General features: G+C 41.2%; 1 protein-coding gene across 1 annotated transcript in view; it reads right to left on the bottom strand.

Annotated features, from left to right (window-relative positions):
• Ndf (Nucleosome-destabilizing factor) overlaps nucleotides 1-26,474 on the bottom strand; it is a 224,419-nt gene that overhangs the window by 183,497 nt on the left and 14,448 nt on the right. Inside the window, exon 3 of the mRNA XM_071670757.1 lies at nucleotides 8,000-8,079. Coding sequence (XP_071526858.1) covers nucleotides 8,000-8,079 — 80 coding nt within the window. The remainder of the gene's footprint in view (nucleotides 1-7,999; nucleotides 8,080-26,474) is intronic.

Below are 26,474 nucleotides of genomic sequence, written 5' to 3'. Positions count from 1 at the left end.
CCTCTCTTGAGGTTTTCTTGTTTTCCCTTAAATTTGCTGATACTCACTCTCCCCAAATCTCATTTACTTTCTTTTTAGTCCCCTCACCTTCCCCTTGACCTCCTCATGGATATGTCAAGCAGACTTTGGGGGCCTGCACCCTAAGACTGGTCTGGATCATTGGTCAACCAAGCTGTTGGATGCCACAAACCTCAGGCCCTAATAGCCCCCACAGCCTGGCTGGTTTGGTACTTGTCCAATGCACTCTTTGAACTTCTGTAGCGTGCATCCTACTGTTTATGATGGTGTATGGCAAGGTGTTGAAGAGTTTTTAGCCCTAGATGTTAAAGGCGTTCTCTCTTTTCATACATATCACATCTTTGGATTTCAGGGTATTATTTTAGAGTCTTTCCTGCCTGTTGTGTCAGTGGGATGTTACTTCCAAATGTAAGAGGGGAACTATACCTTTCAGGATTTCACAGATGTAAATGATGATGTAACTCTCCATCTGCACTCCAGGAAGTATAGTCTCAGAGATTTCAGCCGTTTTTTTTTTTTTTTTTTTTTTTTTTTTTTTTTTTTTTTTTTTTTATACTTTGTCGCTGTCTCCCGCGTCTGCGAGGTAGCGCAAGGAAACAGACGAAAGAAATGGCCCAACCCCCCCCCCCCCCCCCCCCCCCCCCCCCCCCCATACACATGTACATACACATGTCCACACACGTGTATACATACCTACACAGCTTTCCATGGTCCACCCCAGACGCCTCACATGCCTTGATTCACTCCACTGACAGCACGTCAACCCCTGTATACCACATCGCTCCAATTCACTCTATTCCTTGCCCTCCTTACACCCTCCTGCATGTTCAGGCCCCGATCACACAAAATCTTTTTCACTCCATCTTTCCACCTCCAATTTGGTCTCCCTCTTCTCCTCGTTCCCTCCACCTCCGACACATATATCCTCTTGGTCAATCTTTCCTCACTCATTCTCTCCATGTGCCCAAACCATTTCAAAACACCCTCTTCTGCTCTCTCAACCACGCTCTTTTTATTTCCACACATCTCTCTTACCCTTACGTTACTTACTCGATCAAACCACCTCACACCACACATTGTCCTCAAACATCTCATTTCCAGCACATCCATCCTCCTGCGCACAACTCTATCCATAGCCCACGCCTCGCAACCATACAACATTGTTGGAACCACTATTCCTTCAAACATACCCATTTTTGCTTTCCGAGATAATGTTCTCGACTTCCACACATTTTTCAAGGCTCCCAAAATTTTCGCCCCCTCCCCCACCCTATGATCCACTTCCGCTTCCATGGTTCCATCCGCTGACAGATCCACTCCCAGATATCTAAAACACTTCACTTCCTCCAGTTTTTCTCCATTCAAACTTACCTCCCAATTGACTTGACCCTCAACCCTACTGTACCTAATAACCTTGCTCTTATTCACATTTACTCTTAACTTTCTTCTTCCACACACTTTACCAAACTCAGTCACCAGCTTCTGCAGTTTCTCACATGAATCAGCCACCAGCGCTGTATCATCAGCGAACAACAACTGACTCACTTCCCAGGCTCTCTCATCCCCAACAGACTTCATACTTGCCCCTCTTTCCAGGACTCTTGCATTCACCTCCCTAACAACCCCATCCATAAACAAATTAAACAACCATGGAGACATCACACACCCCTGCCGCAAACCTACATTTCAGCCGTACCTCATAAATTAATTCCTTTAACATATGTAGGCTGTGACACATCTCTGGACACTTTCTAAATGCACAATTTTACCTGCCTTGTATGGTGATGTATGAAACAATATTCAATTCATGAAAGGACTAGTGCCTTGAATAATATCATCATTGGTTTCCCTTCCCTTATCTAGAAGGTCTGCAAGATCCAGCCTGCAATCCTTCTGCATGAGGCAACCATTTTGTTGTTTTCAATGAAGGTTAGGTCAAAAGACACTGTTACTCCAAGGTCTTTTACATTACTCAATTGGTTATGACAACATCTGTGTTGCTTATGATTTCTTCATTTTCCCCATACCAGAGGAGTTCAAATTTATCTCCATCAAAAAGCATGTTCCCAGTTGCCCAATTAAAGACTTCCTTTATGTCTATTCATGGTATTTCAGCATCTTCTACTAAGTTGTTTTTCATACATATTCTTGCAGCATCTGCAGAAGATATGAAACTGTGTAGAGTGTTTGCATCAATGTCAGATATAAGAATGAAGAACAGGAGAGGTGAAAGTACAGTTCCTGGGGGACTGAGCTATCTACTGTGGAGGCACTGGAGATGGCATGGTTTACAACTACATGTTGTCATCTATCATTGAAAAGTTGTATATCTAACTCAATTTTTCCAGCTATTCTGATTTTTCAGATCTTATGTTCTATGACATCATGGTCACATTTATCGAATGCTTTTGCAAAGCTTGTGTAAATCATAGCAGCATTTATTTTGTTTTCCAGAGCTTTAACAATCCTAATAGTCAAGCAAATAAGAAAGGCAAGATCTTGGTGGTTGTGGCAGCAGTTGTGGTGTGGTGATGGTGATGGTAGCAGTGGTGGAAGTAGTGTTGGTGGTGTGAGTAATGGAGGTTGTAAAACTGATAATGGTGGTAGTAGTGATGGAAGTGGTCATGTTGTTAGTTTTTCGTAAATTTGAGCTGTTGGGTTTCTTCCCCTCTACTACAGACATTACTTCTGTTCCATCTCCCGACAGCTGGCAGCTCACGTGTCTCTGTCAATTTTTCTCCATTCAAACTTACCTCCCAACTAACTTGGCCCTCAACCCTCTTGAACCTAATAACCTTGCTCTTATTAACATTTACTTTCAACTTCCTCCTTTCACACTTTTTCCAAACTCAGTCACCAACTTCTGCAGTTTCTCACTCAAATCAACCATGACTGCTGTATCATCGGCGAACAACAACTGACTCACTTCCCAAGCCCTCTTGTCTCTAACAGACTGCATACTAGCCCCTCTCTCCAAAACTCTTGCATTTACTTCCCTAACCACCCCATCCATGAACAAATTAAACCATGATGACTTCACACACCCCTGCCATGGACTGACCTTCACTGGGAACCAATCACTCTCCTCTTTACCTACTCATACACATGCCTTACACCCTTGATAAAAACTCACTGCTTCAAGCAGCTTACCTCCCATACCATATATTCCTAAGACCTTCTACAAAGCATCTGTATCAACCCTATCAAATGCCTTCTCCACATCCATAAATGCCATACACCAATCTATCTGTTTTTCTAAGTATTTCTTACATACATTCTTCAAAGTAAACACCTGATCCACACATCCTTTACCACTTCTGAAACCACACAGCCCTCCTCCCCAATCTGATTCTGTGCACATACCCTCACCCTCTCAATCAATACCTTCCCATACAATTTTCCAGACAATAGTCAATAAACTTATGCCCCTGTACTTTGAACATTCACCTTTATCCCCCTCTGCCTATGTAAAATGGCACTATATGTGCATTCCACTAATCCTCAGGCACTTCACTAAGATTCATACATACACTGAATAGCCTCATCAACTAATCAACAATACATTCACACCCTTTCTTAATAAATTCAACCGCAACACCATCCACTCATGCCGCCATGCCACATTTCATCTTCCGCAAGGCTTTCACCATCTCTTCTCTCTTCACCAAACCACTCTTCCTGACTCTCTCACTTCGCACACCGTCCCGACCAAAACACCCTTCATCTGCCACTCTTTCATCAAACACATTCAACAATCCCTCAAAATATTCACTCCATCACTGCCTGTTATCACTTCCCCTCTTGCCCCTTCACTGATGTTTCTATTTGTTCACTTGTCTTTCACACATTATTTACCTCCTTCCAAATATCTTTTTATTCTTCCCAAAATCTAATGATACTCTCTTTCACCCCAACTCTTATTTGCCCATTTTTTCAACCCCTACACCTTCCTCTTATACTTCTGCCACCTTCTCTTATGTCTCCCAGTCATTTGCACTCCTTCCTTGTAAGTACCATCCAAAGACCTCTCTTTTCTCTTTCACTAACAACTTTACTTCTTAATCCCACCACTCACTACCCTTTCTAATCTGCCCACCTCCCACCTGTTGCATGCCACAAGCATCTCTTGCGCATGCCAGCACAGCTTCCCTAAATACATCCCATTCCTCACCCACTCCCCTCACTTCATTTGCTCTCACCTTTTGCCACATACACTCAATCTTTCCTGGTACATCTTCGCACAAGCCTCCTTTCCAAGCTTACTTACTTTCACAACTCTCTTCTTTCCTATATTCTCCTCTTTTTTTGAAAACCTCAACAAATCTTTCACTTTGCTTCCATAAGAGAGTGATCACACATCCCACCAGCTGCCCCTTTCCACATATTAACATCTAAAAGTCTCTCTTTCACATACCTATCACTTCGATACATAATCTAATAATGCCCTTGACCATCTCTCCCTCTCCCACTCATATACATAAACATGTGTGTATCTCTCTTTTTAACCTCGGTATTCCCAATCACCAGTCTTATCAGCACACAAATCCACAAGCTCTTCATTATTTCCATTCACAACACCAAACATTCCATACGCACCAATTATATCCAAAACTGCCACATTACTCATCTTTGCATTTAAATCACCTACCACTAATACTTGGTCTTGTACATCGAAACTGCTGACACACTTACTTAGCTGCTCCTAAAACACTTGCCTATCATGATCTTTCCTCTCATGGCCAGGTGCATAAACACCAATAATCACCCATCTCTCACCATCCACTTTCAGTTTTACCCACATCAATCAAGAATTTACTTCCTTACACTTTTTCACACACTCCCACACACACTGCTTCAGGAGGAGTGCTACTCCTTCCATAACTCTTTGTCCTCTTACCAACCCCTGACTTTATTCCCAAGACATTTCCAAGCCATTCTTCCCCTTTACTTACAACCAGAAGATCCAGGTTTCTTTCCTCAAACATACTACCTATCTCTCCTTTTTTCTCATCTTGGTTACATCCACACACATTCAGACAACCCAATTTGAGCCTTGGAGGATGAACACTCCCTACTTGACTCCTTGCTTCTTCTTTTAGAAATCGAAATACAAGAATGGGAGAGCTTCCAGTCCCCAACTCCTGCCCCCTTTAGTCACCTACTACAACATATGGGGAATATGAAGGTACAGTTCTTTCCCCCCTACATTATACTTGTCACTGTGATTTTATCTCGGTAGATTTTGTACAGAACTAAAAGCTAATTGTTATTCAGTGCTTTTTAGCAAGAAAAAGATGTCTATAAACAGCTCATAAAGAAAAAACTACTTACACAGAATTATATTTTCGCTTTCTTCTACAAACTTAAAACTATTTATATAATATATTTTGGCTTTTAAAAAATTCTCGAGTCTATTAACATTAACATCACTCTAAATTTCTCTCATATTTATATTCCTTCCATTGTTATTACAGTATACAATTCATATTTGACTACAACTCCTATATTTTTGGCAACCTGTTAGAACATGTTCCATGGTAATGTTGTAACTGCAAGTGTCAAATAATGGGGCATATCTCTTCCCCAATCAGTAACCATAGGTCAATATAATATGACCAGTCTTCAGTCAACAAATGACAATTCCTACTGAAGGAATGCCATACTTTAACAACTTCCTCTATCTTCTGTGGTTTCATGCTTTTTTGGGCTTCCAAGTCTCATTTGGCATGCCATTTATCTATCTATCTATCTATCTACAGTGATGCTTGTTACCAACAGGAACTCCTTCAAGGGGATTGCCACAGCAGTAGAATCTCCATAACTAGCTAACTCCAGTGCCACTTCTAAGCCTTTTGTGCTGCACCCTTAACAGGACACTGGCAAAGAGCAACTCTAGTGCAGTATTTGCAGAGGCTCCTACCTAATGTTCTTATTGACTGCTTCTACCTACTGCTTTTGCCTAATGTTCCCATCCAATAATTCTACCTAATGTTCCTACCTATTGCTTCTATCTATTTCTCCTTGCATTTTGCCAAAAGGCAGGGCTAGTGCATAAGTGCTCACTGCAGGAAAATTTAGTTACGAAGAATAAGCTGTGTGAGTCAAGTGTTATGCATGACAAGGTGACATTGTATGTCTATGGAAAGAATGACAGCAGTCCACATATGGGTGAAGCAGAAAGGAAAGACAGCCACTTGTGTCAGAGGAGTGCGACTTGACAACCACTGAAGTGCTGGCTCACTATGGAGGTGTCACTTACACTCCCAATACCCAGGTGGATATTACTACAAACATACCTCCTTGGTCACTGGCTTCCTTCCAACTACTGCCATTTACATCTGACATAATCACATATTCTATTCATAAAATCACTGTGAGGTGTAATCCTCATACACAGATTACTAATTGCTTTTACCTCAGAGTCTACTATTTCAAGACTGCTAATACCATGTCCATGACACCAGCAGAATTCTAAGCCCTTATGCTTTGAGGGAATTCTCACAATCCAATCTTTAACCTCTTTAACTATGGGATGCACTGGAATATAATGTGATATGACTTAGAGTGCACTCTCAGAATCATAGATTGTAAATTTCTTTTTATGTCAGTGCTCAATTAATCTAAGAGCAGCCTGCTGGGTAGATTGTAGATTTCTTTATGTCAGTGCTCAATTAATCTATGTGCACTGGAATACCATACAGTTTTACAGTAAATGTGTACAATTCTCTGGCAGTTTTGTTATATGATATTCTTCTTTAGTAACTGCTATAAAGCCTACAGTTGTACTTCATCAAAACTGGAGCAATCAGCAAATATCTTTCTTTTTCTGTGTGCATGAACATTATCAAGCTGAAAGAATTTACTTTTTGTTTTTACAGAATCAGTGTTTCTTTTGGCTGTGTCACCCAGTCCCTGCAACGTTTGATTTCAGGAACCTTCTTGGAAGGGAACCAAGGAAAACCTACCTCTTGAGTTAAGACCAAACTATTCTTTAATATCTTTCCTTATCTTCTTCTTTCACATGTGTGTCTTATTTCCTGTGTAGCATAAGGAACAGATTAATGAGCCTAAGAGAAAAAATTATTTGCTTAGCTACTTCCTCTATTTCGTCTTTTGAAAAGTAATACAAAAAGAGTGGATTTCCAGCACCTGTTCCCATCCCTTTAAGTTGCCTTCTACAATGTGCATATAAGTGGGCAGTATTCTTTTCCCCATCCACATTCAGAGCATCTTTTATTTTCATATTTGAAGGTTTTGAGAATGCTAGGTGTTCATCAAACATCTCAGATCTTTCAGCGGCAAAAACATATTCATTCGTAGGGTTAGATAGTGTACTTTGAGCCAAGTTCTTCACGTATAAAATAAGTGGTTATTTGGGGGTAACTGCATGTCTTGCTTTAACCATTATCCTGAGGACTCTTTGCTCCTAGGATCAGCTCAAAACTAGTTCAGCTTTCACCCATTCTTGAAAATAATCATTACACTGTACTTTACTACATTAGCTGAAATGCATCAAGATGGCTGGAGTGGACAGTACTGCAGTTGAGTATCTTCAGAAAGTGGGTGACTGTGGTGCTGTTGGGTCTGTCAGGATTTTCAATGTATGTTTAGATCATGGTGAGGTGCCTGAGGACTGGTGGAGTGCATGTATAGTGCCAATGGCAAGGAAACAAAGGTGAGTGTTCAAATCATAGAGGTATAAATCTGATAGGTGTATCTGGTTTAAGTTGTACGGAAGAGAGGTGATTGAGAGGGCAATAACATGCATACAGCATCAGATTGAGGAGGAACAGTGCGGTGTCAGGAGTGGTAAACGATGTGTGGAACAGGTATTTGCTCTGAAGAATGTGCATGAAAAAAATTTAGAGCAACAGAACAGGAATCTATGGCTTTGGAGAAAGCATATGATAGAGTTGACACAGTCTACACATTTCATATCCATTCAAAAAACAAATGTCTACAGAAATCTAAATTTACTTACTAATTTTCACTGCCAAAGAAGTATATAAAATGGCAGTGCTTCTTGCTTGGCTTCTTAACATTATCCTTGGCAGGTATAACCTGGGAAAGAAAATAATCATCTATAAGCACTCTTAAATTCCATCTATCATAAAAATGTCTTAACCCTCAAACTCCAGCATGCCTCATATGAGTCAACTTATGCAACTGCATGTACATGCTTCACATGAGAACATACATGAGCCATTTTTCTTAAAATTGTCTAAGTTTAGTAATCACCACAAAAAACTGAACAAAGGCAGAGAAATGTTTAATTTTTTATCATTTTTCATTCTTTTAGATACATATCTTTAATTTCATAAGAATATGTGTCTTTAAGACTGAACTTTATTATTATTTTTTTTTGCACATAACACCACCATGGTTAAACAAAGGTAGATAATGTATCAATATTTTTATTTCTGAATTTTCTGCATGCATATCTTTAATCATATGAGAATGTAATATGCTTTTAAGTCTTCATATGTGTGCATGTGGGTGTGTTCTTTGGCATATAAAGCAGAAGGCAGGTTTTCTGACAAGGACAGTCTGAAAATTCAATTAAAGATAGAAACACATTACTGTTTCTAGAAAAAGTACTTACCATCACAGTATCACTGGATGCAAGCAGATGCTTAACAATAAAAGGCCATGTTATCCCATTTTCAGTCTCAACATAAGTCATACATGTATTTGTACAGATAGCTTCTTTGTGCAATATGGGGAAGAGAGTTCTACACCCCCTTCTCACTAATATCATTCACCTTTCCAAAAATAAACAACAAATTTTCACCGTTGCCTCAACCAAATAATGTTCAGGCATCCCAACAGCTGCTCCTCTCCACACACTCACATCCAAAAGTCTCTCTTAAGCATGCCTATCAATCAGTATGCAATCCAATAATACCTGGTACCATCTATCCTATTCATCCATGTATACTTAAGTATTCTAACTTTCTAAAAGGGGAAACAGATGAAGAACTCACGCAGGGAGTGCTCATCCTCCTCGAAGGCTCAGACTGGGGTGTCTAAATGTGTGTGGATGTAACCAAGATGAGAGAAAAGGAGAGATAGGTAGTATGTTTGAGGAAAGGAACATGGATGTTTTGGCTCTGAGTGAAACGAAGCTCAAGGGTAAAGGGGAAGAGTGGTTTGGGAATGTTTTGGGAGTAAAGTCAAGGGTTAGTGAGAGGACAAGAGCAAGGGAAGGAGTAGCACTAATCCTGAAACAGGAGTGGTGGGAGTATGTGATAGAGTGTAAGAAAGTAAATTCTAGATTGATATGGGTAAAACTGAAAGTTGATGGAGAGAGATAAGTGATTATTGGGGCATATGCACCTGGGCATGAGAAGAAAGATCATGAGAGGCAAGTGTTTTGGGAGCAGCTGAATGAGTGTGTTAGTGGTTTTGATGCACGAGACCGGGTTATAGTGATGGGTGATTTGAATATAAAGGTGAGTAATGTGGCAGTTGAAGGAATAATTGGTATACATGGGATGTTCAGTGTTGTAAATGGAAATGGTGAAGAGCTTGTAGATTTATGTGCTGAAAAAGGACTAGTGATTGGGAATACCTGGTTTAAAAAGCGAGATATACATAAGCATACGTATGTAATTAGGAGAGATGGCCTGAGAGCATTATTGGATTACATGTTAATTGATAGGCGCGTGAAAGAGAGACTTTTGGATGTTAATGTGCTGAGAGGTGCAACTGCTGGAGGGATGTCTGATCATTATCTTGTAGAGGCAAAGGTGAAGATTTGTAGGGGTATTCAGAAAAGAAGAGAGAATGTTGGGGTGAAGAAAGTGGTGAGAGTAAGTGAGCTTCAGAAGGAGACTTGTGTGAGGAAGTACCAGGAAAGACTGAGTACAGAATGGAAAAAGGTGAGAACAAAGGAGTTAAGGGGAGTGGGGGAGGAATGGGATGTATTTAGGGAAGCAGTGATGGCTTGCGCAAAAGATGCTTGTGGCATGAAAAGCGTGGGAGGTGGGTTGATTAGAAAGGGTAGTGAGTGGTGGGATGAAGAAGTTAGATTATTAGTGAAAGAGAAGAGAGAGGCATTTGGACGATTTTTGCAAGGAAATAATGCAAATGAGTAGGAGATGTATAAAAGAAAGAAGCAGGAGGTCAAGAGCCAGGTGCAAGTGGTGAAAAAGAAGGCAAATGAGAGTTGGGGTGAGAGAGTATCATTAAATTTTAGGGAGAATAAAAAGATGTTTTGGAAGGAGGTAAATAAAGAGCATAAGACAAGGGAGCAAATGGGAACTTCTGTGAATGGACTAATGGGGAGGTGATAACAAGTAGCGGTGATGTGAGGAGATGGAGTGAGTATTTTGAAGGTTTGTTGAATGTGTTTATTGATTGAGTGGCAGATATAGGGTGTTTTGGTTGAGGTGGTGTGCAAAGTGAGAGGGTTAGGGAAAATGATTTGGTAAACAGAGAAGAGGTAGTAAAAGCTTTGCGGAAGATGAAAGCCGGCAAGGCAGCAGGTTTGGATGGTATTGCAGTGGAATTTATTAAAAAAGGGGGTGACTGTATTGTTGACTGGTTGGTAAGGTTATTTAATGTATGTATGATTCATGGTGAGGTGCCTGAGGATTGGCAGAAAGCGTGCATAGTGCCATTGTACAAAGGCAAAGGGGATAAGAGTGAGTGCTCAAATTACAGAGGTATAAGTTTGTTGAGTATTCCTGGGAAATTATTAAAAAAGGGGGTGACTGTATTGTTGACTGGTTGGTAAGGTTATTTAATGTATGTATGATTCATGGTGAGGTGCCTGAGGATTGGCAGAAAGCGTGCATAGTGCCATTGTACAAAGGCAAAGGGGATAAGAGTGAGTGCTCAAATTACAGAGGTATAAGTTTGTTGAGTATTCCTGGGAAATTATATGGGAGGGTATTGATTGAGAGGATGAAGGCATGTACAGAGCATCAGATTGGGGAAGAGCAGTGTGGTTTCAGAAGTGGTAGAGGATGTGTGGATCAGGTGTTTGCTTTGAAGAATGTATGTGAGAAATACTTAGAAAAGCAAATGGATTTGTATGAAGCATTCATGGACCTGGAGAAGGCATATGATAGAGTTGATAGAGATGCTCTGTGGAAGGTATTAAATATATATGGTGTGTAAGGTAAGTTGTTAGAAGCAGTGAAAAGTTTTTATTGAGGATGTAAGGCATGTGTATGTGTAGGAAGAGAGGAAAGTGATTGGTTCTCAGTAAAAGTAGGTTTGCGGCAGGGGTGTGTGATGTCTCCATGGTTGTTTAATTTGTTTATGGATGGGATTGTTAGGGAGGTGAATGCAAGAGTTTTGGAAAGAGGGGCAGGTATGCAGTCTGTTGTGGATGAGAGAGCTTGGGAAGTGAGTCAGTTGTTGTTCGCTGATGATACAGCGCTGGTGGCTGATTCATGTGAGAAACTGTAGAAGCTGGTGACTAAGTTTGGTAAAGTGTGTGAATAAGAGCAAGGTTATTAGGTACAGTAGGGTTGAGGGTCAAGTCAATTGGGAGGTAAGTTTGAATGGAGAAAAACTGGAGGAAGTGAAGTGTTTTAGATATCTGGGGGTGGATTTGGCAGCAGGAGACAGCGACAAAGCAAAATATATAAATAAAATATATATCTTTCTTTCATACTATTCGCCATTTCCCGTGTTAGCAAGGTAACATTAAGAACAGAGGACTGGGCCTTTGAGGGAATATCCGCACCTGGTCCCCTTCTCTGTTCCTTCTTTTGGGGGGGAAAAAAAATGAGAGGGGAGGATTTCCAGCCATCCGCTCCCTCCACTTTTTGTCGCCTTCTATGACACGCAGGGGAGAAAGAATACTTCCCACGTATTCCCTGCGTGTTATAGAAGGCAACTAAACGGGGAGCAAGCGGGTGGCCGGAAATCCTCCCCTCTCACTTTTTTTTTTCATTTTCCAAAAGAAGGAACAGAGAAAGGGACCAGGTGAGGATATTCCCTCAAAGGCCAAGTCCTCTGTTCTTAACGCTACCTTGCCAATACGGGAAATGGCGAATAGTATGAAAGAAATATACATATATATTTTATTTATTCTATCTTATTTTGCTTTGTCGCTGTCTCCCGCGTTTGCGAGGTAGCGCCAAGAAACAGACGAATGAAATGGCCCAACCCACCCCCATACACATGTATATACATACACGTCCACACACGCAAATATACATACATACAGACACACATATATACACATGCACACAATTCACACTGTCTGCCTTTATTCATTCCCATCACCACCTCACCACACATGGAATAACATCCCCCTCCCCCCTCATGTGTGCGAGGTAGCGCTAGGAAAAGACAACAAAGGCCCCATTCGTTCACACTCAGTCTTTAGCTGTCATGCAATAATGCCCAAAACCACAGCTCCCTTTCCACATCCAGGCCCCACAGAACTTTCCATGGTTTACCCCAGACGCTTCACATGCCTTGATTCAATCCATTGACAGCACGTCGACCCCAGTATACCACATCGATCCAATTCACTCTATTCCTTGCCCGCCTTTCACCCTCCTGCATGTTCAGGCCCCGATCACTCAAAATCTTTTTCACTCCATCTTTCCATCTCCAATTTGGTCTCCCACTTCTCCTCATTCCCTCCACCTCCAACACATATATCCTCTTGGTCAATCTTTCCTCACTCATTCTCTCCATGTGCCCAAATCATTTCAAAACACCCTCTTCTGCTCTCTCAACCACACTCTTTTTATTTCCACACATCTCTCTTACCCTTACATTACTTACTCGATCAAACCACCTCACACCACATATTGTCCTCAAACATCTCATTTCCAGCACATCCACCCTCTTGCGCAAAACTCTATCCATAGCCCACGCCTCCCAACCATACAACATTGTTGGAACCACTATTCCTTCAAACATACCCATTTTTGGTTTCCGAGATAATGTTCTCGACTTCCACACATTCTTCAAGGCTCCCAGGACTTTCGCCCCCTCCCCCAACCTATGATTCACTTCCGCTTCCATGGTTCCATCCGCTGCCAGATTCACTCCCAGATATCTAAAACACTTTACTTCCTCCAGTTTTTCTCAATTCAAACTTACCTCCCAATTGACTTGACCCTCAACCCTACTGTACCCAATAACCTTGCTCTTATTCACATTTACTCTTAACTTTCTTCTTTCACACACTTGACCAAACTCAGTCACCAGCTTCTGCAGTTTCTCACATGAATCAGCCACCAGCGCTGTATCATCAGCGAACAACAACAGACTCACTTTCCAAGCTCTCTCATCCCCAACAGACTTTATACTTGCCCCTCTTTCCAAAACTCTTGCATTCACCTCCCTAACAACCCCATCCATAAACAAATTAAACAACCATGGAGACATCACACACCCCTGCCGCAAACCTACATTCACTGAGAACCAATCACTTTCCTCTCTTCCTACACGTACACATGCCTTACATCCTCGATAAAAACTTTTCACTGCTTCTAACAACTTGCCTCCCAAACCATATATTCTTAGTACCTTCCACAGAGCATCTCTATCAACTCTATCATATGCCTTCTCCAGATCCATAAATGCTACATACAAACCCATTTGCTTTTCTAAGTATTTCTCACATACATTCTTCAAAGCAAACACCTGATCCACACATCCTCTACCACTTCTGAAACCACACTGCTCTTCCCCGATCTGATGCTCTGTACATGCCTTCACCCTCTCAATCAATACCCTCCCATATAATTTCCCAGGAATACTCAACAAACTTATACCTCTGTAATTTGAGCACTCACTCTTATCCCCTTTGCCTTTGTACAATGGCACTATGCACGCATTCCGCCAATCCTCAGGCACCTCACCATGAATCATACATACATTAAATAACCTTACCAACCAGTCAACAATACAGTCACCCCCTTTTTTAATAAATTCCACTGCAATACCATCCAAACCTGCTGCCTTGCCAGCTTTCATCTGCCGCAAAGCTTTTATATTTATCTATATTGATTATATATATGGGAGAGATAGGTAGTGTGTTTGAGGAAAGTAACCTGGATGTTTTGGTTCTGAGTGAAACAAAGCTCAAGGGTAAAGGGGAAGATTGGTTTGGGAATGTTTTGGGAGTAAAGTCAGGGGTTGGTGAGAGGACAAGAGCAAGGGAAGGAGTTGCACTACTCCTGAAACAGGAGTGGTGGGAGTATGTGATAAGAGTGTAAGAAAGTAAACTCTAGAGTGATATGGGTAAAACTGAAAGTGGATGGAGAAAGATGGGTGATTATTGATGCATATGCACCTGGGAATGAGAAGAAAGATCATGAGAGGCAAGTGTTTTGGGAGCAACTGAGTGAGTGTGTTAGTAGTTTTCATGCATGAGACGGTTATAGTGATGGGTGATTTGAACGCAAAGGTGAGTAATGTGGCAGTTGAGGGAATAATTGGTGTACATGGGAGGTTCAGTGCTGTAAAATGGAAATGGTGAAGAGCTTGTAGATTTGTGTGCTGAAAAAGGGCTAGTGATTGGGAATACCTGGTTTAAAAAGAGAGATACACATAAGTATACGTATGTAAGTAGGAGAGATGGCCAGAGAGCGTTATTGGATTACTTGTTAATTGATAGGCGCACAAAAGAGAGACTTTTGGATGTTAATGTGCTGAGAGGTGCAACTGGAGGGATGTCTGATCATTTTCTTGTGGAGGCGAAGGTGAAGATTTGTAGAGGTTTTCAGAAAAGAAGAGAGAATGTTGGGGTGAAGAGAGTGGTGAGAGTAAGTGAGCTTGGGAAGGAGACTTGTGTGATGAGGTATCAGGAGAGACTGAGTGAAGAATGGAAAAAGGTGAGGGCAAAGGACGTAAGGGGAGTGGGAGAGGAATGGGATGTATTTAGGGAAGCAGTGATGGCTTGTGCAAAAGATGCTTGTGGCATGTGAAGCGTGGGAGGTGGGTAGATTAGAAAGGGGAGTGAGTGGTGGGATGAAGAAGTAAGATTATTAGTGAAAGAGAAGAGAGAGGCATTTGGGCGAGTTTTGCAGGGAAATAATACAAATGACTGTGAGAGGTATAAAAGAAAGAGGCTGGAGTTCAAGAGAAAGGTGCAAGGGGTGAAAAAGAGGGGAAATGAGAGTTGGGGTAAGAGAGTATCATTAAATTCTAGGGAGAATAAAAAGATGTTTTGGAAGGAGGTAAATAAAGTGCATAAGACAAGAGAACAAATCGGAACATCAGTGAAGGGGGCTAATGGGGAGGTGATAACAAGTGGTGATGTGAGAAGGAGATGGAGTGAGTATTTTGAAGGTTTGTTGAATGTGTTAGGTGAGGGAGAATGATTTGGTAAACAGAGAGGAGATAGTAAAAGCTTTGCAGAAGATGAAAGCTGGCAAGGCAGCAGGTTTGGATGGTATTGCAGTGGAATTTATTAAAAAAAGGGGATGACTGTATTGTTGACTGGTTGGTAAGGATATTTAATGTATGTATGACTCATGGTGAGGTGCCTGAAGATTGGGGCCATGCATGCATAGTGCCACTGTACAAAGGCAAAGGGGACAAAGGTGAGTGCTTAAATTACAAATGTATAAGTTTGTTGAGTATTCATGGGAAATTATATGGGAGGGTATTGATTGAGAGGGTGAAGGCATGTACAGAGCATCAGATTGGGGAAGAGCAGTGTTGTTTCAGAAGTGGTAGAGGATGTGTGGATCAGGTGTTTGCCTTGAAGAATGTAAGTGAGAAATACTTAGAAAAACAAATGGATTTGTATGTAGCATTTATGGATCTGGAGAAGGCATATGATAGAATTGATAGAGATGCTCTGTGGAAGGTATTAAGAGTATATGGTTTGGGAGGCAAGTTGTTAGAAGCAATGAAAAGTTTTTATCGAGGATGTAAGGCATGTGTACAAGTAGGAAGAGAGGAAAGTGATTGGTTCTTAGTGAATGTCTGTTTGCAGCAGGGGTGCGTGATGTCTCCATGGTTATTTGCTTGGTTTAAGAATGGGTTGTTAGGAAAGTGAATGCAAGAGTTTTGGAGAGAGGGGCAAGTATGCAGTCTGTTGTGGATGAGAGAGCTTGGGAAGTGAGTCAGTTGTTGTTCGCTGATGATACAGCGCTGGTGGCTGATTCGCATGAGAAACTGCAGAAGCTGGTGACTTGAGTTTGGTAAAGTGTGTGAAAGAAGAAAGCTGAGAGTAAATGTGAATAAGAGCAAGGTTATTAGGTACAGTAGGGTTGAGGGACAAGTAAACTGGGAGGTAAGTTTGAATGGAGAAAAACTGGAGAAAGTGAAGTGTTTTAGATATATGGGAGTGGATTTGGCAGCGGATGGAACCATGGAAGCGGAAGTGAGTCACAGGGTGGGGGAGGAGGTGAAAGTTCTGGGATTGTTGAAAAATGTGTGGAAGGCGAGAACATATCTCAGAGAGCAAAAATGGGTATGTTTGAAGGAATAGTGGTTCCAACAATGTTATAAGGTTGCGAGGTGTGGGCTATAGATAGAGTTGTGTGGAAAAGGGTGGATGTGTTGGAAATGAGATTTTTGAGGACAATATGTGGTGTGAGGTGGTTTGATCAAGTAAGTAATGAAAGGGTAAGAGATGAGTGGCAATAAAAAGAGTGTGGTTGAGAGAGCAGAAGAGGGTGTTTTGAAATGGTTTGATCACAAGGAGAGAATGAGTGAGGAAAGATTGACAAAGAGGATAAATGTGTCAGGGGTGGGGGGAACGAGAAGTGGGAGACCAAATTGGAGGGGGAAAGATGTAAATGTATATGTATGTATATATATTCCTTTGAGTCTACGGGGAAATGAAACATGATAAGTTCCCAAGTATACTTTTGTGTAATAATCATATCATCAGAGGAGATAAATAAAAGAAATATAACAGTCAGTTGATATACAATGAAGAGATGTAGCTAGGATGCCATTTGGTAAACAAGTAACTACCTGAATGGAGGTCAGGTGCATTCAAATCTGACATCAAGCATATCATAAACTTATTACGTGAACAAGAAAGGGAACTGTTTACAAATTCCATCAACAATAAAGCTATCCAATTTATGTATACCTTCAATGATACTAATGTTATAATTCTTTGTGTATCTAATAATAGAAGATTCAATGATATTTCTTGTGGTACAGGAGTTAGAGTTAATAAATGAGATGGTATTACTCCACTCAATACAATGATCATAATTTTTTACATGATCAAACAAGACATCTGTTTCTTGTCCTGTTCTTATACTATATTCATCTTGCTTAAGTCTAACTGAAAGATCCTTACCAATCTGCCCTATATAAAACTCATCACAATTTCTAAGTGGCACTCTAGAGATTGTACAGAGCATTAGACTGGCGAAGAGCAGTGTGGTTTCAGAAGTGGTAGAGGATGTGAGGATCAGGTGTTTGCTTTGAAAAATGTACGTGAGAAATACTTAAAAAACAGATGGATTTGTACGTAGCATTTATGGACCTGGAGAAGCCATATGATAGGGTGGATAGAGATGCTTTGAGGAAGGTTTCAAGATTATGTGGTGTGGGAGGTAAGTTGCTAGAAACAGTGAAAAGTTTTTACCAAAGATGTAAGGCATGTGTACAAGTAGGAAGAAAGGAAAGTGACTGGTTCCCAGTGAACGTTGGTTTGTGGCAGGGATGTGTAATCTCCATGGTTGTTTAATTTGTTTATGGATGGGGTGGTGAGGGAGGTAAATACAAGACTTTTTGGAGATAGGGGCAAGTATGCAGTCTGTTTTGAATGACAAGTCTTGAGAAGTGAATCAGTTGTTGTTCGCTGATGATACAGTGCTGGTGGGTGATTTAGGTGAGAAACTGCAGAAGTTGGAGACTGAGTTTGGTAAAGTGTGTGAAAGAAGAAAGTTGAGAGTAAATGTGAATAAGAGCAAGGTTATTAGGTTCAGTAGGGTTGAGGGACAAGTTAATTGGGAGGTAAGTTTGAATGGAGAAAAACTGGAGGAAGTGAAGTGTTTTAGATATCTGCTAGTGGACTCAGCAGCGGATGAAAACATGGAAGTGGAAGTGAGTCACAGGGTGGGGGAGAGAGCAAGGGTTCTGGGAGAGTTGAAAAATGTGTGGAAGGCAAAAACGTTATCTCGGAGAGCAAAAGTGGGTATGTCTGAAGGAACAGTGTTATATGGTTGCAAGGCATGGGCTATAGATAAGGTTGGGCGGAGGAAGATGGATGTGTTGGAAATGAGATGTTTGAGGACAATATGTGGTGTGAGGTAGTTTGATCGAGTAAGTAATGAAAGGGTAAGAGAGATGTGTGGTAATAAAAAGTGTGTGGTTGAGAGAGCAGAAGAGGGTGTGTTGAAATGGTTTGGACACATGGAGAGAATGAGTGAGGAAAAATTGACAAAGAGGATATATGTGTCAGAGGTGGAGGGAAGGAGAAGTGGGTGACCAAACTGGAGGTGGAAGGATGGAGTGAAAAAGATTTTGGGGGATCAGGGCCTGAACATACAGGAGGGTGAGAAAAGTGCAAAGAATAGAGTGTATTGGAACAGTTTGGTATACCGGGGTCAACGTGCTTTCCTCTTGATCTGCTGCTTTCTTTATGCGTTAACCAATCATTTGCCTCCTTCCCTGAAAGTGCCACCCCAATGCATCTCTTTTCTTGTTCACTTCAAAGTCTCCTTACTCATTTCACCACTCACTACCCTTTCTAATCTGCCCACCTCCCACCTTCCGCATGCCACATGCATTTTCTAAATACCTCCATTCTTCATCCACTCCCTTCGCTTTCATTACTCTCACCTTTTGCCATTCTATACTCTATGTCTCCAGGTATCTCTTCATACAAGTCTCCTTTCCAAGCTCACTTACTCTCAACACTCTCTTTTCCCCTCACATTCTTTCCTCTTTTTTGAAAACCTCTACATATCTTTGCCTACACAAGACAGAGATCAGACATTCCACCAGCTGCCCTTCTAAGCACATTTATATTCAAAAGTATTTTTTACAAACATATCAATCAACACATAATCTAATAATGCTCAGTGACCATCTCTCTTACTCACATATGTATACTTGTATATATCCTTCATTTTCAAATAAGGTATTCTCAAACACCAGTCTTTTCAGTACACAATTCCACAAGCTCTTCAACTTTTCCGTTCATAACAGTGAATACCTAATGCATTCCAATTATACCCTCAACTGTCAAATTACTTTCACATCTGAATCATCCATCACAAACACCAAGTCTCTTACATCAATATTGCTGACAAAACTCATTTGCTTGTTACCAAAATACCTGCCTCTTGTGATCTTATTCTTCTCATGGTCAGGCACATAAGTACTAAGAATCACCCATCTCTAGCCATCCAATTTCAGTTTTACCCACATCAAACTAGAATTTACTACCTTACATTCTATCAAACACTCCCAAAACTCCTGCTTCTGAAGAAATTCTACTCCTTCCTTAGCTCTTGTCCTCTGAGGTGTTTCCTTTAAAGCATGTGCATGATAAGTATGTAGTTACATAAACACACAGACTCAAGGTCTAAGTGAGGTGGTCTGCCCTTAAGAGATATATATATAAAAAAGTCCCCTTAAAAGCACCAGAAGAAAGGGATTGCACAGCAGAGGCTCTCTCCCCACCTTCCACTTCCTATGGGAACGTGCTAGACAAAAAACAGGTAAAAATGAAATACCCTGGAGGACTAATAGGCATGAAGGTTGAAAAATCCAAGAGATCACCAAAGGTTGATAACAATGGGGCAATATTTTTTCCCCCTCTACCCTCTGTAGAGATATGCCACTGGGATCTGTTAATCAACAACTAAGTCCCTAACTATATAGGTCCAAAGGAAAAGAACCCAGACCTTCGATAAGAATAATGATCTATTTCAGCCTTCTGTGTGAAACTTCATCCTCAAGTATCTAAGACAAGACATACATGATCATGGAACCTAAACTGGGAGTAACAAAAACCTTATAATAAGCTCCTTCATTTCATACACTAGCATATCATAGATAGGCTAGTTGGGACATGATGCCATCGGACCACCAGCTTATCCTCATGTCCCCCAGACCTGAACACCACCAACCAGAAAAACTTGTGTACCAACGGCATCTTAGCTCCGCCTCTTTCTTTGATCACCGTTTCCTGTTCACATCCATTCTCTAGCTGTCATGTGTAATACACTAAAACCACAGCTCCATATCCACAACCAGGTCCCACAGACCTTTCTATGATTTACCCTAGCCACTTCACATGTCCTGGTTCAGTCCACTGGCAGCATGCTGACACCTGTAAGCCACATAGTTCCAATTTACACTATCCTGTACATGCCATTCATCCTCCTGCATGTTCAGGCCAAAATCACTCTAAATACTTTTCAAATTTTCTTTCCATTTCCAATATGGCCTACCCCTTCTGACAAATAACTCTTCTTTGTTTACCTCACCTCACTCATTTTCTTTCCATTTCCAATATGGCCTACCCCTTCTCAAAAATAAATCTTCTTTGTTTACCTCACCTCACTCATTCTCTCTATATTTCCAAACAATTTCAGCACATCCCTTCTAGCTTTCTCAACCACACTCTTTTCATTACTAAACTCTCACCCATACTCAATCAAATCACCTTACCACCACATATTGTTTTTAAACATTTCCATTCCAACACTTCTGCCTTCATCTGCACATCCTCATCTATAACCCATGCCTCAAATCCTTAAAATGCTGTTTAACTTACAATACCTTCAAATTACGTATTTTTGCCCCCCATCCCCTCCAGACAACCTCTCTTTCCACACATTCTTCAATGCTCTCAGAACTTTCATCCTCTCACCCACTTTACAACACTTTTCTGCTTCCATATGCCACCAAGTCCACTTCCACGTATCTAAAACATTTCACTTCCTCCAATTTTCTCTACTTAAACTCACACTCCAACTAACCTGACCCTCAACCATGCTAAACCCAATATCCTTGATTTTATTCACATTCACTCTCAACTTCCTCCTTGCATACACTCTTCCAAACTAAGTCACCAGCATCTGCAGTTTTTCCTTAAATCTCCCACCAGTGCTCCATCATCAGCAAACAATAACTGATACACTTCCAAAGTCCCCTCATCTCCCATGTTATGCAGTTTACAGCTTTGTTATATTTGGTTTTGAGAGGGTGAAGGACCAGGCAGGTGAGAAGTAGTTCAGAATGAAGCAGGTGAATTGTTTACAAAGAACATTATGGAATTCTTTTTCTTGTTCAAACTCATGCTAGTTAGTGTTCTAACAGCAATCAGTTTGTGTGTTGTTTTTGAGTTGATGTTATTGGTATGTGGAGTGAATGTCATGTGTGGGTCATATGTGATGCCAAAAATGGTTGGTGTTTTGTTTAGTGCAAGTGACTGGAGGGTGAGTTGGATATCTGTCTGTCTAGGGTTAAAAGAGCGATTGAAGACTTCTGGGAGCTTTGTTCCAACCGTGTAGTTTAGCACTACATGTTTGCTGTTATTACTGTGTTGTCAGGATGATGTGATGTGATTGTGAGGTCATCTGCATTTAAGAGAAGATTCATGTTATGGTTTGCTGGAGACAATGAGTGGTCAAGTTGGAAGAAAGTGGAAAGGGTTGGAGAAAGAACAGCTCCATTAAAGAGTAAGAATTTTACAGGCTCACTTCCCAAGCTCTCTCATCCACAACAGACTGCATACTTGCCCCTCTTTCCAAAACTCTTGCATTCACCTCCCTAACAACCCCATCCATAAACAAATTAAACAACCATGGAGACATCACACACACCTGCCGAAAACCAACATTCACTGAGAACCAATCACTTTCCTCTCTTCCTACACGTACACATGCCTTACATCCTCGATAAAAACTTTTCACTGCTTCTAACAACTTGCCCCCACACCATATATTCTTAATACTTTCCACAGAACATCTCTATCAACTCTATCATATGCCTTCTCCAGATCCATAAATGCTACATACAAATCCATTAGCTTTTCTAAGTATTTCTCACATACATTCTTCAAAGCAAACACCTGATCCACACATCCTCTACCACTTCTGAAACCACACTGCTCTTCCCCAATCTGATGCTCTGTACATGCCTTCACCCTCTCAATCAATACCCTCCCATATAATTTACCAGGAATACTCAACAAACTTATACCTCTGTAATTTGAGCCCTCACTTTTATCCCCTTTGCCTTTGTACAATGGCACTATGCAAGCATTCCGCCAATCCTCAGGCACCTCACCATGAGTCATACATACATTAAATAACATTACCAACCAGTCAACAATAGAGTCACCCCTTTTTAATAAATTCCACTGCAATACCATCCAAACCCGCTGCCTTGCCGACTTTCATCTTCCCCAAAGCTTTTACTACCTTTTCTCTGTTTACCAAATCATTCTCCCTAACCCTCTCACTCAACACACCACCTCGACCGAAACACCCTATATCTGCCACTCTATCATCAAACACATTCAACAAACCTTCAAAATACTCACTCCATCTCTTTCTCACATCACCACTACTTGTTATCACCTCCCATTAGCCCCCTTCACTGAAGTTCCCATTTGTTCCCTTGTCTTATGCACTTTATTTACCTCCTTCCAAAACATCTTTTTATTCTCCCTAAAATCTAATGATACTCTCTCACCCCAACTCTCATTTGCCCTCTTTTTCACCTCTTGCACCTTTCTCTTGACCTCCTGCCTCTTTCTTTTATACATCTCCCACTCATTTGCATTATTTCCCTACAAAAATAATCCAAATGCCTCTCTCTTCTCTTTCACTAATAATCTTACTTCTTCATCCCACCACTCACTACCCTTTCTAATCTGCCCACCTCCTATGCTTCTCATGCCACAAGCATCTTCTGCGCAATAGTATTGTGCAGGTAGGGGGTTGTTAATGCTGGTTTTAATTAGAATGTGTAGTGTGAGGTCAGTGTGTAGAGTGGTAGTGGAGTGATTGGGTCTGGAACCATGTTGTGTAGATGATAGACACTTTGCCTGATTCTCTTGTGGATCACGTCTTCATGTAGTTTGTGAAGTGGTATAGAGTGGTAGGAGGAAGGAGAGCTGGGTAGTTTGAAGGGCTTTAAGACTGATAATATGTCAGCATGTTTCCAGATGTTTGGGATTTTCTTGTGAAGCCATAGTGTTTCATGTGAAAGTTTGATACACTGTTCAAGCCCTTTGCAGATTCTTTAAGGTTTTGAATGCAATGCTTGCAACAATAAAAGTGAAGCATGGGTGGGCAGCTGTCTTTGGCTGGAATGTGTGTAAGTTTTTCATGACTTTCCAGCTTAGAAGTGAGCTTGGTTTGAGGCTGATTGTTGAGTACTGATACCATTGCATTGTACAGTGACTGCAAATCCACTCACATATCCCCTTACCTCCATCAGAAACACCCAACAAACATCAATGCAAAACGTCCAGGTTGTCTCTTCACAAACAAACCCTACCACTCCACATACCCAATACTCATCTCTGTGGAGATTTCAATGGCCATCGTCCCACTTGGCTCCACTCCCATGTCCGAGGTGAACTATTCACAAACAACTGCAACCACTCAATATCCTCAACTCATGCAACCAACCAACCATACTCCTAACTCACCAATGCAAGCAGCCAACCTCACCAGACATCACCTAATGCCCACCAGTACTCAATACACAGACCAGACTGAGCATTTTAGACCAACTGTTCTTTGACCACTTGACTCGCGTGTTTGAATATGACCTGTCCCTTTGTAAAGAGCATGTTTTCCCTCCCTAAAGGATATCAAGATTACTCATTCCCTTTCATCTGTTTCTTAAGCCCCCCTTTTTTTGTTTTATGGGTTTCAATCCAAACCCCAATTCGTGATTGGCTGTAGTATATACAACATAGATTGTTGGATTCAACACTACTTACAGTATTTTTGTTAAAGTTGTATAGTTTAGTACAACCACCTTATCAGATATGGAATAAAAAAATTGTAATGCAATAATATAATTCATTGTTGAGAATATCTGAAGATCAAGGGAGCTTCATTGGAATAATTCTTTGTTTTCCTATGATAATGAAAAAGGGGTCAATAGGGGGAAGCTATGAAGATTTGGAAAAATAAGGAGTCAAGTGATGTAAAAGTATGTGAAACCCTTCCAGAAAATGTTACTAATGTTATTTTCAACAGAGTCAATAAAATCATATGTAAAGGAAAATCAGACATATACCTTTCAATGTCAGGATACACTTGAAATGACACTCACCCAGTGAAAAAAGAAAATCCTTTACAGGACATACTTACAGCATATGTCACTGAATTTAATACCAAAATAGGTACTCACTCCATCTCTTCACCTCATCTCTGCCTGCTTACACTACACTTCCCTATTTGGCCCCTTTAACAATGCTTACATTTGTTCTCTTGTTTTTCACACACTATTACCATCCTTCCCAAACATATTCTTATTCTCCCTGAAGTCTGCTGCTACCTATCCCAGCTCTCATCTGCCCAGCATCTTCGTCTCCGAATAAATTCATTTATCATTACCCCAAAATAATTTCTATGAGTCATAGTGCTACCCAGGACTTCTTTCTAAAGGTTCCTGCAGCCCAAAGCTGCACTTTTCCCATCCTTTGGAGTAAGAAGTTCTTTATCAAGACTATACTCCCTTTAACACAGCCTTGCCAAAAACGGCTTTTCACTCACAGTGTAATCTCTTTTGGATGGAGACTAACATCTGTCCCTGTCTGATGACAGAGTGGCAGATATAGGGTGTTTTGGTCGAGGTGGTGTGCAAAGTGAGAGGGTTAGGGAAAATGATTTGGTAAACAGAGAAGAGGTAGTAAAAGCTTTGCGGAAGATGAAAGCCGGCAAGGCAGCAGGTTTGGATGGTATTGCAGTGGAATTTATTAAAAAAGGGGGTGACTGTATTGTTGACTGGTTGGTAAGGTTATTTAATGTATGTATGACTCATGGTGAGGTGCCTGAGGATTGGCGAAATGCGTGCATAGTGCCATTGTACAAAGGCAAAGGGGATAAGAGTGAGTGCTCAAATTACAGAGGTATAAGTTTGTTGAGTATTCCTGGTAAACTATATGGGAGGGTATTGATTGAGAGGGTGAAGGCATGTACAGAGCATCAGATTGGGGAAGAGCAGTGCGGTTTCAGAAGTGGTAGAGGATGTGTGGATCAGGTGTTTGCATTGAAGAATGTATGTGAGAAATACTTAGAAAAGCAAATGGATTTGTATGTAGCATTTATGGATCTGGAGAAGGCATATGATAGAGTTGATAGAGATGCTCTGTGGAAGGTATTAAGAATATATGGTGTGGGAGGCAAGTTGTTAGAAGCAGTGAAAAGTTTTTATCGAGGATGTAAGGCATGTGTACGTGTAGGAAGAGAGGAAAGTGATTGGTTCTCAGTGAATGTAGGTTTGCGGCAGGGGTGTGTGATGTCTCCATGGTTGTTTAATTTGTTTATGGATGGGGTTGTTAGGGAGGTAAATGCAAGAGTCCTGGAAAGAGGGGCAAGTATGAAGTCTGTTGGGGATGAGAGAGCTTGGGAAGTGAGTCAGTTGTTGTTCGCTGATGATACAGCGCTGGTGGCTGATTCATGTGAGAAACTGCAGAAGCTGGTGACTGAGTTTGGTAAAGTGTGTGGAAGAAGAAAGTTAAGAGTAAATGTGAATAAGAGCAAGGTTATTAGGTACAGTAGGGTTGAGGGTCAAGTCAATTGGGAGGTGAGTTTGAATGGAGAAAAACTGGAGGAAGTGAAGTGTTTTAGATATCTGGGAGTGGATCTGTCAGCGGATGGAACCATGGAAGCGGAAGTGGATCATAGGGTGGGGGAGGGGGCGAAAATTTTGGGAGCCTTGAAAAATGTGTGGAAGTCGAGAACATTATCTCGGAAAGCAAAAATGGGTATGTTTGAAGGAATAGTGGTTCCAACAATGTTGTATGGTTGCGAGGCGTGGGCTATCGATAGAGTTGTGCGCAGGAGGATGGATGTGCTGGAAATGAGATGTTTGAGGACAATGTGTGGTGTGAGGTGGTTTGATCGAGTAAGTAACGTAAGGGTAAGAGAGATGTGTGGAAATAAAAAGAGCGTGGTTGAGAGAGCAGAAGAGGGTGTTTTGAAATGGTTTGGGCACATGGAGAGAATGAGTGAGGAAAGATTGACCAAGAGGATATATGTGTCGGAGGTGGAGGGAACGAGGAGAAGAGGGAGACCAAATTGGAGGTGGAAAGATGGAGTGAAAAAGATTTTGTGTGATCGGGGCCTGAACATGCAGGAGGGTGAAAGGAGGGCAAGGAATAGAGTGAATTGGAGCGATGTGGTATACAGGGGTTGACGTGCTGTCAGTGGATTGAATCAAGGCATGTGAAGCGTCTGGGGTAAACCATGGAAAGCTGTGTAGGTATGTATATTTGCGTGTGTGGACGTGTGTATGTACGTGTGTATGGGGGTAGGGCCATTTCTTTCGTCTGTTTCCTCGCGCTACCTCGCAAACGC

The sequence above is a fragment of the Panulirus ornatus genome, chromosome 15 (assembly GCF_036320965.1).
Source record: "Panulirus ornatus isolate Po-2019 chromosome 15, ASM3632096v1, whole genome shotgun sequence".
Taxonomy (NCBI): domain Eukaryota; kingdom Metazoa; phylum Arthropoda; class Malacostraca; order Decapoda; family Palinuridae; genus Panulirus; species Panulirus ornatus.
This window is presented reverse-complemented; position numbering and strand designations above follow the sequence as displayed.